The 13,484-nt window shown below is 43.6% G+C and overlaps 1 protein-coding gene across 3 annotated transcripts in view; it reads left to right on the forward strand.

Moving 5' to 3' along the window:
• The window catches only part of Cpa2 (carboxypeptidase A2 (pancreatic)), a 28,255-nt gene extending 17,319 nt beyond the window's left edge, over window positions 1-10,936 (forward strand). For all 3 annotated transcript variants that reach the window (XM_005402436.2, XM_005402435.1, XM_005402433.1), the window contains exons 9-12: window positions 349-439; window positions 1,949-2,148; window positions 4,538-4,622; window positions 10,707-10,936. In XM_005402436.2, coding sequence (XP_005402493.1) covers window positions 349-439; window positions 1,949-2,148; window positions 4,538-4,622; window positions 10,707-10,894 — 564 coding nt within the window. In that variant the 3' untranslated portion in view covers window positions 10,895-10,936. The remainder of the gene's footprint in view (window positions 1-348; window positions 440-1,948; window positions 2,149-4,537; window positions 4,623-10,706) is intronic.
• The last annotated feature ends 2,548 nt before the right edge of the window (window positions 10,937-13,484 follow it).

Consider the following 13,484-nt stretch of genomic DNA (forward strand, 5'->3'; position numbering starts at 1 on the left):
TTGCAGTATGGGGGATTGAACCTAGGGCCTCATGCTTGCTGTGAGGCAAGGTTTCTACCACTGAGCTACATTGCCCAGTACTTTTTCTTTTTTAATTTGTGAGACAAGTCCTTGCTAAGTTGCCCAGGCTGAGTTCAAACTTGTCATCCTCCTGACAGGTATTTATTTGAGGCGATAGGGGAATAATCCTGTGTGAGAAGTCTTTCACATCTGTGGCACAGGGAAATGAGTGCAATTCCAAAGGGAAGCAAGGGAGATGAGCAGAATTCTAAAGGGACCTTTTCATCAGACCGAATGATCCATTTTTCTTTTTCCCATATTCGCTTTTTGGGTGGTTGGACTTTAAAGAATCGAATGTGGCGGAAGACCCGGTCGAAGGTAGCTGGAAGTCTCTGTGTCGGAGTGGACCCTAACCGGAACTGGGACGCAGGGTTTGGAGGTGAGAGCAGGGACTTTTCCCCAGGTATGGCCTAGCTGGTTCTCATGGCTCCGCAGTGCGGCAGCTTGCTGAGCCCATTTAGGATTCGAGCCATTTAAAAACCTCTTTGAAAAACACGTCACCAAATTCCCTTCACAGGGTCGCAGTGCTGTCACAGAGCTCTGGGCAGCACTGAATACATTTTGTCTCACATGTTGGTTTTCCTGCAAGCTGTAGCCGGCTCAGGTTTCTGCACAATGGCGGGAGCTCAGAAAGCCCGGAAGCAACCACTAGAGGGCATTAGGATCTATTCGGAGGAGAAACATTACATCATCTATGGATGCTTCCAGAAGGAAAATTTTAAAAGAAGTACAAATAGGATTAAGAAATTGATTTTGAAAGAGACTCAAAGGTAAAATATTTACTTGCTGTCCTAGTTTTGTGACTTGCAGCTCCTATGTTTTAGAGATCGGTGGCAGGCGAGTTGGGGCCTCCTTTATGCCGTCAGGCTCTGGTGGAACCTCTGTATGTTTCACTAATCACAGCATTGAAACGTGTTTGCTTTCTCCTCACTAACCCACACCAACAGTGAGGTTAGGAGCTGTTCTTTTTACACGGTAGTATTTCTAACACCCAGCACAGAGTCTGCAACATGGAAGGCAGTTGTCAAACATTTGTAAAATAAATGAATTAATAAGAGTTACGGAAGCAACACAGGGCACACTAGGGAACTGTGACAGAATATGCATGAGTGGTAATTCATTTATTGCTTTTACAAATTTAGTTATTTATTTGCACAGGAGAAAAATAAAGCACCAGGCCCAAAATATTGAACAATGCTCATTTTTCCTCCCTGAAACGTTACCCTTATTAAATAATTTTAATGTAAGATGACAGAGGTTGTATTTACATTTTGTCCACATCACTTACCCCTGGGGAATCTCAGTCTTTTCTTGTCTCCTAAAAGGTCCTCTAGCATTCAGACCCCCTACCAGGCCTACAGTGACCCCATTTTAGTGATCTAGAGCAATTTGGGTTGCTGATAGAATCAAGACCAAAGGTGGCCTTGTTGTCAAATGTAGTGATTTTTTCACTGCAGAGAGGGTGTCATAGGTTCCTAGCATTTGTGGCTTTGTGACTTAGAAATACAGATGTATAGAATCTTCTGCTCTTGGACTCTACCAATTGGAAGAGATCCCAGAAAATGAACTTGCTAAACTCCCACCCAGTGCAGGAATTCCATCCATAATATTAATTCTAGCTTTTCTTCCAAAAACTCCCACAGAGAGGAGATGATCTAATTTGATAGCTCTTTCTGCCTTAGAGGAACTGTAATTTTTAAAAGAAGAGATGTGTCCAGAATCACTTCAGTTGGCTAACTGTGCCCTTAGGAAGAGACCTGACTTAACACAATGATAATCTTCCTCTGATTTCCAGAAGAGGAACTTAGGGATGTGCATGGTATTTTCCTCCTTCCAGTATCTTCTCAAAACTCTCTGTTCTCACTGGGCTTCTCCTGCATCCCACTAGGGCCTGGAGCCAGTAACAGTCCTTGCTCAGATTCCTACCACGGACCCAAGGCCAACTCTGAAGTGGAAGTGAAATCCATAGTGGACTTCATCAAGAGTCATGGCGAAGTCAAGGCCTTCATTACCCTCCACAGCTACTCCCAGCTGCTCATGTTCCCCTATGGGTATACATGTACCAAGTCAGATAGCTTTGATGAGCTGGTGAGTTTCACAAACTTCATTTCAGTTCTGCCACAATACGTACCTGTTATGTGGATAAGTTTTAGTCACAAAGTTAGGGACTCAGGTAGAGGTGTACTAGTGACAGGTTACAAACATGATGAGACATCAGTCCAGCCACTGAGAAGATGGTGATGCAGCCAAAGGTTTGAAAGACTTTTCTGGGGCTAGGGATTTAGCTCAGCGGCAAAGCACCTGCCTGGCAAGCGAAAGGTCATGAGTTTGGTTCCCGGTACCAGAGAAAAACCAAAAAAAAAAAAAAAAAAAAAAAAAAAAAGAATGACTTTTCTAAACTAAGTTTCCTTGGGAAATAGAATTCATGAAATTTTTGTTACTTTAATCTGCAGGAGCAGGAGCCTTATTTGACTACAAGTTCCCAGGATGTACTTTCTGTTGCTTAGGGAGGGAGAGAGAGAGGAAAAAAAAACCAAAAAACCACTTGGATTTGGACCTGAAGCTTTTGGGCTGGTGGATGGATGCCATTTGCTAAGCAATGCTGCTCCCTATAAATCAACTAATATTTTTCTTGGAGCCTTTGGCTTTGTCACCTGCCATGATGATGCACTATGTTTAAAACACTCACTTCCCTAATTTAATTCCTTCTGTCATCTTTCCTGTTTCAGAAATAAGCGAATTGGCAGCTGCCTTCCTCAGGTCAGAGGGTGACATCTCAGGAGGTTGTTTACAATTGAGCAACAGCTACCCCAGCTGAAGAGCATGTGCAGAGAGTTCCAGTTTGGCCTTTAGGCTTGGTTTTTAAAACCCATATGTTGGGGATAAGCTCAGAATTAGGATTTTTAGGACAATTTACCTGCAAATAGATTGTTGTCAGCAGCCCTGGGAAGAAATGGAATAGATCATTCTAATTCAGTGTATCTTTCATCTCATCAGTTGGATTTTAACCCTGTAGAGCAGTTTTCAGGGTTTTGATGTGATTATTACCATTCAAACTCAAATCAGGGGGAAAGGATGTCAGAGTCGAGCTTTTAGTGCAACATCTTTTCTTTTTTTTGGTACGGGGAATCAAACTCATGCCTTTGCACTTGCCAGGCAGGCGCTGTGCCACTGAGCTATATCCCTGGCCCTGGGTTGAGCTTTTAATAGTACTTTTAATAGACCTAGGTAAATTACCTAAACCTTTTGCTCAAATCTTTACCAGATAGTCATCCAGCCTACGATTGGATGACTTCCTGCTCCTGAGGGAGCCAGTTCTGTGACTGGGCAGGTTTAATTGTGAGTTCTTTCTTCTGGAGAGTTAACACCTTCTCCCTGTGTTTTTCGCTTACTAATCCTGTTATTGTCTCAGTTTTATTGAGCAAGTTTATTTCCCTTTGGGAGGTGAATCCATTAATGACTTAAAGACCAATGACCCATTTCTCCTAGGTCTTTCCTTACCCTGCCAAAATAACCTCAGTTCCTTTAGGCACTCACAGTATGGGCCTGAGGTCCCTCATCATTTTTGTTGGTGTCTTTGGAACATACTTTGGGTTGTTCCTGCTCATCAAAGGTAGCTCCCAGAAGGGAATGTGCAACCCGTGTTGTGGGTTAACCAGTACAGAGCAGAGCGTAGCCATAACTGCTGTCATCCAGATTGTGTACTTCTGCTATTCCAGTCAAGGATCACATTGGGTTTTTGGCAGTGGTACCCTACTGTTGACTCATCTTGGGCTCATTGACAGATGAAACCCCCAGGCTCTTTGAGGCTTCAACTGATCCAGGTTCCCCCATCTGGTAATTGTACAGTTGTTTTCCTGGACCCAAGTTCAAGACCTTACATTTATCTTGAGCAAAAACAGTAAAGCCTCAATCAGTCAAAATTGGAACCCTCAAGTAACGGAAAATATTTTGCTGAGCTCTACTGCTTGGAAAGAAAACAACCACAGGGAAATAAGCCATGTAGGGATCTAGTAAAATATCAACTTCTCAGATATATTTAGGGATCAGTACACATTCTCTTTAGCCCCTTTCACCCACCTTATTTTCATTCATAGTCCTGAATGGTAATGGTAAAATAATGAATCCTGAGTGTTACAAACACTTGCATGATTCAGTAAACATGAATTGCAGGTCTATATGTTGTATCTTTTTTTTTTTTGGTACCGGGAATCGAACTCAGGGCCTCAGGCTTCCCCAAGCAGGGGTTGTGCCACTGTGCTAGACCCCCAGCCCTATATGCTGTATCTTGAAAGCCAACAGAAGTACTCTTGTACTTGCTTTTCTTTGAAAGTGATTGAAACTAAAATGGTTTCTGCCTCAGTAACCAGAATGTCTAGTTAATCAGATCTTTCTGGTCTATGTTATGCTACTGGGTAACTAATTTCCCAAGAGATGAGTGTTATCCATCCACCTTTCTTTGGTTCATTCTCTCTAGAATGAAGTGGCTCAGAAGGCTGCCCAGTCGGTGAGAAGCCTGTATGGCACCAAGTACCAAGTGGGGCCCATCTGCTCAGTCATCTGTAAGTGTCTAATATGCTGGGAGTCTGTACCGATGACCCACTAGGATGGCAAGCACCATGTGAATTCATGACAAAACTTGTGAAAGCCTTGATATGAAAGGGATAGTAGGCCTTCCTGCATGGAACTTAACCTCACTCAAGTTCCCTCAGTAAGTCTAGTCTCCTCCACAAGATACTATGTGGATTTAGAGCAAAGAACTTTCTAAGTCCATGAATTTTGTTTTGTGCTCCCTCCTCCGCTTGTCCAGATCATTACAGCTCGCTCATTATGTGGATCTCTTTGTAAAAAAATGGTCTATGTTCTGCTGCTGGGTAACTAATTTTCCAAGAGATGAGTGTTATCCATCCACCTTTCTTTGGTTCGTACTCTCTAGAATGAAGTGGCTCAAGTGAAGTGATAAAGGGGTAGGCCTTTATCAAGACCTACCCCTAAATTCTTTCTTTCTTTCTTTCTTTTTTTTTTTTTGGTCTTTTTGAGAGAGGGTCTCACTGTGCAGTTCAGGCTGGCCTTGAGCTCACCGTAGCCCAAGCTGGTCTTGAACTCGCAATGATCCTCCTGCCTCAGCCTCCCGAGTGCTAGGATTACAGGTGTGTGCCACCACTCCTGGCCCTGCTCCTAAATTCTGCTCTTTATTAACCTTCCCTTTCCTGGCTAAGAGGTGGTCATGCCTTGAGTAATCCTGTGGACTGTGGGAGGAAGCAGAATGGGTATGGCTCTTTCTGAGGATCTGCTTAGGGGCTGAGGGTATAGATAGAGCATTTCTCAGTGTGCACAAGGCTCTAGATTCAATCTCCAGCGCGCACACACACACACACACAGAGACCCAAATTGTTCAGTGGCTAGAGATCTGCTGCAGCCATATGTCCATGCAGTATATTGGGAGACGAGGAGGACAAGTCAGAAAAAATAAGGGCAAGTGCAGGAATAAGTCTTGGGAACCTGCATTCAGACCTTTTGAGACTCTCTTCTCCCCAGTAGATTGGTTTAAAAACAAGAAGCTAGAGTAGTGCTGTGGGAAATCCTCATGTAGATTCTGACTCCCTCAAAGGAACAGTCCTTTCCTTATGGATAAAGATAGAAACTGAAGAAACACAGCTGGGAGTCTATGCATTCCCTGGTGCTCCTGTGCTCAAAGATCTGGTAACAGGCACCCGTTCTCTTCAGTAGGCATCTGTTCCGTGCTAAGCATTATGCCAAGTACCAGAGACAGAAGGAGCCTACAAGCAGCTCACTCTTCTCAGGAGTGGTGAACAGGAGGACAAGTGAACATTCATTATATACATAACTATGATGTGTACAGTAGTAGGTTATGCATGGTACAAGTCTTAAACATTTCGGAGGATTTGACAGTGACTGAGTCAGGAAAATCTTCATATAGGAAGAGGGCAGAGTTTTAAAATTTTTAAAATTATATTGTTGTGGTGATGATGATGATGATAATGACAATGACAATCACGATGACATGGGATTGAACCCAGGGCCTTTGCATTGAGCTACACTCCCAGCTCTTTTTTTCTGAGGTAGAATTTTAAAGGTTGATCATCTGACAGCTTAGCAAAGGAGGAAAGGATGGGGGCGTTTTGAAAGAAAACACACAAAGGCACAGAAGTATGAACTTGCATGAAGGGCTGTGAGAACTACCACTGGATTTGGGATTGCTGGAATGAAAGTTGTATGAGGGGTTCTTGGTAGAGTTTGTGCCTCTGCTTGGCCCCTTTTGTGTGTCATGTTAAGGAGTTCAGATTCCGAAAGGCCCCTGGGGAGCTTTCAGCAGGGCAGTGGGTAAGCTGAGACACTGTGTTGAGATGAGATGTGTGAGCAGCAGTGTGGAGGCTGGTGTAAGGATGGACTGGAGGTAGGGAGAGTGCAGGTGAGAGATGGAGGCCTACTCTAGAGCCGGCAAGTGAGAGTGGATAGGATTGGGAAGTAAAGCTGAAGGGCTCTGTCATTTGTTAGATGTGGAGAGTTTCTCCCTGAAGGTTGTTGAGTAGTGCCGGCCTCTCAGAGGGACATCTGGAAGGTGAAAAAGAATGAGATTGGAGAGATCATGAGTTGAGTTGTAGACATCGTGAGCTTGAGATACTTGCAGGATATTCAAGTGGAGCTGTCCTGTAGGCTTTGGGCGACATGGCCCTGGGATTCTGTGGAGAGAGAGACTCAGAAAGAGTTGATGTAGAAAGGGTGGTTGGAACAGGAGAACAAGGAGATACCTGGAGTGGGAGGACAGAGAAGCAAGGTGTCAAGCGGAGAGGCTGAGAAGCCTGCATTTCAGAATCCAGGGAGGGAGCCATTGTTAAGAAGGAGTCTGTGGTGAAAATAAATGACAAAGGCTATGAAAAGATGAGCTCTGATGAGGACAGAACATTTTCCACTGGATTTTCATCACTAGTTATTGGTGGCCTTAATCAGAGCAGTTTCATAAAAGAGATAAGGGAGAGAAAGAGAGAGAAGAGGAGCCTCATTTTTAAAGGTAAGAGATACAGTATATTTATTGACTGTGCAAAAGGAAGCCGTTGAGAAGGAGAGGTAGGCAGCAGGAGGGAGAGGAAATGACTGGTGTAGAATGATTGCAGAGGAGGTGCAAGAAGGGGGTCAGCAGGGGCAGCAGAGTGATCAGTCAGGCTGGAGCAAGAGGAGCTGCCTGTGGACAGCCACAGGTGGGGCGGGACCCTGCGGAATGCCCACCCGCTAGCTGGGGTTCTCTAATGGGAGCGCTGGAGAGCAGAGGAATGGTATTTTCCCATATCCACCGCACTTCATGGGAGTGCAAAAACCACTCATCTGGCAATAGTCCGTGTCATGAACATGGTGGTCATATTCTTTTGTCCGATTATGGTGTTTTACTTTTGCTTTGCTTTTCCTATTTAATGATGCATTTAAGAAAGCTTGATAAGAAATAAAGGATCCAGCAATCATCATGTTCTATTATCATTTTCAATTTCATTAATGATTTTTGTCAATGAGCACAAACATGTTTGTCTAGTTGGAATCTATGTCTGCGTTGTATTTTGTTCTCAGTTGTTTAAAGTTAACATCATTTCCTGTGGAGTTTCATGTATTTATATTCTAGGTATTTGTTACTCCTTTATGTTGTTAACTCCTGGTTACCGGGTCTTTGGATTATTTCACATTCTTGTTAGATAGGGCTACTGGGAACTGTTTGTATAAACTCCTTTTTTATTAGATGATCTTTTGGGAATATATTCCCAGGCATGGTTACCAAGTCAATGGAATGAACAGATTTGGAACTTCTGATACAGATTTTTTAGGCTGTTCTCTGGAAAGACTGATCACACAATTGTTGAGATTTTTTTTTAGACAAGGTCTTACCATGTTGCCCAGGCTGGTCTCAAATTCTTTTTAACGTGGTCCATGTGGGCTTGATCTCACCTTTGTCAGGGGATTTGCCGGGGAGGAGGGCCCTGTGGTGGTGGCAGTGGCACAGAGAGATGGACGTAGCTTGAGGCCATCATGACAGTTTAAGACTGAGGTGTGCGTGATTTTGTCTGATTGGCAGCCTCTGAGTGGAAGCTGAAATTCAGAATATCTACTGAATGTCATTGTGTACCCCTGAAATCCCATATGGGTTTTAGCCATTGTGTTATAAGAATATGTTTTTTTTTTCACTCACTTTGAAGGATTTACATATAAGGTAGACCTTGGAAGGCAAATATTTAGTATATTTTGCTTGATTAGATCACAGATTTTGAAGATACTTCTTTTCTTTTTTTTTTTCTTTTTCTTCTTTTGGCTTATTTTAGGAGAGAGTCTTGCTGTGCAGTTCAGGCTAGCCTTGAACTCACTATGGCACCTGGGCTGGTCTTGAACTCGAGGTGATCTTCCTGCCTCAGCCTCCCAAGTGCTGGAATTTTAGGCATGTGCCTCTATGCCTGGCTTGTTGAAGACATTTCTAATAAGCAAATACCAGACAAACATAAGTTTATCATGTAATCACATAGAACCTGGCCATTCATTAATACAGGGGAGTGTAGGGGGAAGAGCCCACAGCTCTTGGGGTCAGGGTGCTGGATCTGAATTACAGCTCTGCCACTTTGGAACCAAGTTACCTTGGGCCAGTCAATCGTGCTCCCTTAATCTTTTCTCTCATGAAGTGGATTTCTGAGAGGTTCAAAAGCTGGTACCTGTACATAGAATAAAAGTGTTCACTAACTCTAAAACACTAGGTAAGTGTTGATTGCTAGTTTCCTGGTCATCTGCTCTTCTCCAGATACTTTTCATCCTTAATGCGGTCTAAGTTGACCAGAGCATAGTCATTAATGACTGATGTATATTGAATGCTTATTTCACATGCATTATCATAGCTCCATCACTAAATTGCTCTGAATCTCAGTCTCCTCATTTGTAAAATAGGGCAATACTACTAGTACCTACCTCAGCACTGAGATAGGGATTAGACACAATGTCTACCACATTTAGTGAGCACTCAGAAAGGGCTGTAATCATAACCATTGCAGTACACGTTTAATTCTTGCTGTCCTGTATAGAAAGTAGTATATCATTGCTACTTGACAGACGAACCATCTGGAACTCAGACAGTTAAGTGACTTGCTTTAAGGGCACTGGCTAATGATTTGCAGGGTTGAGATTCAACCTGAAGCCAGTATTCTACCCTCTGTGGACTGTCTGCTCTAGTAGGATTGGCTGTACTGTATAGCCACGTCAGAGGTCTAAGTTAGTAATTTTGGTACCAAGAATTCAGTTCAAGTCAGCAACTGTTGGGTGCCACCATAGCTGTTGAGGATGAAGATAAATCACAAGTCATGGGCATTCTCAGTGTTACAGGTTGAGCATCCTTCATCTGAAAATCTAGACTCCAAAAGTTCTGATCACTAACCCTATGCCACAAATGGACAGTTTGATACCTGACTTCATGTGACAGATCTGAGTCAAAATGCAGATGTGCTACAAATATTATATAAAATTACCTTTAGGCTGTGAATGTCAGGTATATATATAAAATGTAACTGAATGTCACATTTAGACTTGGGACGCCTCTCTGAAATATTTCATTATGAAATATGAAAATATTCCAAAATCTGAAAAAAATCCAAAATCCAAAACACTTCTGCTCCCAAGCATTTCAGATAGTTGTCCTTAACCTGTGATATTAGCCTCTAGTCTAGTGGCGGTGAACCCATGGCATGCGTATTGTTTTTCTTTTAAGACAAAAGATGTTGATGTATGAGTTGTTTTTCTAAACTGAAACTTCAGTATCCAGGTGTAATTGCAGCGTTGGCACTTTGCGATAAATAAGCGGCTAATGATAGTGGGTTTTGGGTTGCAGTTTGGGCAGTGATCTCTAAAAGTTTCGCCATCACTGCCCTAGTAGTTCCTCTAGCTCCCTGGTACAGCCTCCCTGATCTTCCCAGCTGTGTTACTAAGGACTAGGTGACTTCCTCCACCTCTGCCACAGCTGTGTCCTCTACTTGACCTCTCCCTGTCCTCCCAGGAAAGGGCCTCAGGGTCAGTCCACTGCTCAGCTCTTCTGACTCATGAATGCCTAAAGTCGTCACACATGGATGTCAACTTCCTTCATTATCTGTCACGTCAGTGGCCACACATCTCTCAGGTGGACGGTACCTATTAGCTAAGGCATCACGGAGGTGTCGAACATGCAACAACATCAGAGCAGAGCCTGCTTCAGCCTGCAGCTGGGAGTCCCCCGAGGGCAGCGGTCAAATCTCTTACTCTGCTTACAATCCCTCCTCTCCCATCAGAGAACATAATGTCTGTGCCTTCTCAAGAGAGAAGTGGATTGGCCTCTCTAAGCTGAGGAAGATACCAGTTAGGGCAGTAGGCAGGATTGCAAGTGGGTGGGTAAAGCCAAAGGCTTCTAAGAACACCAGAGGAAGGTAGTGTCCATTTGAATAACATCTTTTTACTTTTGAAAGTATTTGTGCAATTTTTGTATAAGCATGAGCCTCCATTAAACTATGTCTGCCCCTGCAGCCCATGCATACAGGGGTCTGATTTATCTTTGATAGGGGTAGAGCTCAATAGGGAGGTTTTGTGAGAGGCAGTGGGAATGGTATAACCAGACTGTATTCTTGTTTGCTCTTCAGACCAAGCCAGTGGTGGGAGCATTGACTGGTCCTATGATTCAGGCATCAAATATTCATTTGCCTTTGAGCTGAGAGACACAGGCATCTACGGCTTCCTCCTGCCAGCCAAGCAGATCTTGCCCACAGCTGAAGAGACCTGGCTTGGCTTGAAGACCATCATGGAGCATGTGCGAGACCATCCCTACTAGGGATCTGTGGAGAAAAACACCATTAAAATCTCTTTGGTTTAAAGCAAAGCTGGATTATGATTATTCCTTTCTCTAATCTGGAGTGCTCTGTCTCCAGTTTCTCTCTCTCTCTCTCTCTGTCTGTGTCCTCCCCGCTCTTTGGTTTGTTTCTGTTTTTATGTTGCTGGGAATCGAATCCAGGGCCTTGTACATGCCTGGAAAATGCTTTACCGTGGAGCTACACGCCCAATCTCCATTTCTTTAGTTTTTCCTGCCCTAAAACACAGCAAGCCACTGCACTGTACCCCTTTGTCTTTCTCTTTATCTCCATCCTAAGCAGAACGTTCGTAACATTCTTTAACATTTTTTTATGTGCTAAGTTATATATAACAAAATTTACCATTTTTGGTCATTTTAAGGGTAGCTTAGTGCATTAAATGCATTCACAGTGTTATGCCATCATCACCACTGTCCATCTCCAGAACATTTTTATCATCACAAATTGAAAGTCTGTACTCATTAAATAGTGACTCCCATTACCCTCTCTCTAGCCATTGTTTTTTTCTTTTCTTTTCTTTTCTTTTCTTTTTTTTTGTTTTTGTCTTTTTGAGACACGGTCTCGCTATGCAGTTCAGGGTGGCCTTGAGCTCACTTTCTAGCCCAGGCTGGTCTCGAACTCACAACGATCTTCCTGCCTCATCCTCCCGAGTTCTGGGATTACAGGTGTGCACCACCACACCTGGCATCTCCAGCCATTCATAACCATTACTCTACTTACTGTCTCTATGAATGTATCTATTCTAGGCACCTCATAGAAGAGGAACTATAGAGCATTTGTCCTTTGGAGTCTGGCCTGTTTCATTTAAAGTAGTGTTTTCCCTGTTGTATCATGTGCCAGCCCTTCCATCTTGGTAGGGTGGCATTGTATTCAGTAAATGCTAAGGAGCTAGAAGGTGCCAGGGTTGTGTGTACCAGGTGCATACACTTTGGTCCTGTTGTCACCTTTTGGTTTCCACTTCTGATGCGGGTGGTGAATGACACTTCTTTTTTGTGGCTGTCCTATTCAGTCTGGACTCAGTTTCCACACACTATCTCTTCAGGCATTCACTTCCACTAGGGATTTAGAGTTTCTCTATGTTGATGGTTTCCTCAGGGAGACAAAGCTGGGAAGTACCTTTCAGCTGGGTACATGATTCCCTTCACATCTCTTGTTGATTCCAGTCTCAGTTTCTCTTGTCACTGACTTCACACCTAAAATCTATCTCAGTGAAGAAGACCCCAGCCTCAGCGGGGGACAGAATGGGCGTAGGAGTTTAGTTTAAGCGCTGGGGAGACAGGGAGAGCCTTGAGGGAAGAAGAGAGACACAAACTCCAGCTTCACTAGTCCTGAGAGAGGCTCTCTCCTAGACAACAGTGCCCTCTTTTTGGGCCAGGCTGGCTCCTGAGTCTTGTCAAAGCCAGCCTTTCAGATCCTACTAAGTCACCCACTCCACCTTGATAGCTGGTCAAATTCCTCATCCCTCAGGGTTGATGTATAAGTGCTTGGCCTGCCTTTAGCAAGACATCTGTTAGTCAGTTTAGCAAGAATCTTAAATGTTTGATGCTTGATGTATCCTTTCAGTACTTTTCCGTCCACTGATACCCTCACCCTACTGTCTTTGCTGTAGTTGGAGTTGAGCACAGCTAGCCTCTCTTATTGTGATCATCATGACCTCTGCCGCAATAATCTTGAATATCTTTTACTGTCTTAAGAGGTATCAGGATAGTTTTCCTGTAATGCTCCCAGCTACAGCCCTGGCTTATTTTTCCTACCCTTGTGAGATGTGGAAAGAGCATAGCCCATGGACATGGTGGGCTGGTGAGAATGCTTGTGGCAGTTGGGGCTCCCAGGATGACCCAAAGGCACCAGAACCCATTAAGAAGTCATGGAGATCATAAGTGTCCTCCATTTATTCCTCTGAGACTTGGTACTAAGGATGCCAACTGGAAAAAACCTAAGACAGTCTTATTATTAGTCATATTATTACTAATTCATTAAGCCTTATTCGTCATGCAGAACCTAAGAAAAGCTGGTAATTTATTCAGGATAATGCATCCTTTCTATATTTTTTACTGTATATACTTCTATTAGTAGAATCAAAAGAATTAGGTCTCAGATCCATACAGGACCACAAGCTCTCCTCATTCTGCCCTGCTCTGGTGAAATTCTCTGACAGGGCTTGTCAAGCATGTGGTCTCAGAGCTGGCTTGAGGTTGCTTTGTAGTCTTCCCTTTTTTTGTTTTAACTCTAGAGGTAACTCCATCCCAGGTTTACAATCTGGCCTCTTCTATCAGTGTAAATTCCATCCAGCACTGTGGGACTTTTCTGTTTACTCAAAAAGCAATAGTTAGATGCCAAGAGATGAGCAATATGGCACCTTTGGCACAGATTCTTCCAGCCTGTGCAGCCAGCTCCTGACTTTGTAAATAGAGCGGCTTAGCTTTTATCACTCGAAAGGAATGGAAGGAGGCAGTGGTAGGGGCCCGCCTGTCCCTCTGTCAGAGATGCAGATGTGCTTGGGAATCACCTTTGCATTGTAAGGATGTGAGTCTGCCTGAGGCTCCTTATAAA

This window comes from Chinchilla lanigera, unplaced genomic scaffold (genome assembly GCF_000276665.1).
Source record: "Chinchilla lanigera isolate Chin_1 unplaced genomic scaffold, ChiLan1.0 scaffold00078, whole genome shotgun sequence".
Lineage (NCBI taxonomy): Eukaryota > Metazoa > Chordata > Mammalia > Rodentia > Chinchillidae > Chinchilla > Chinchilla lanigera.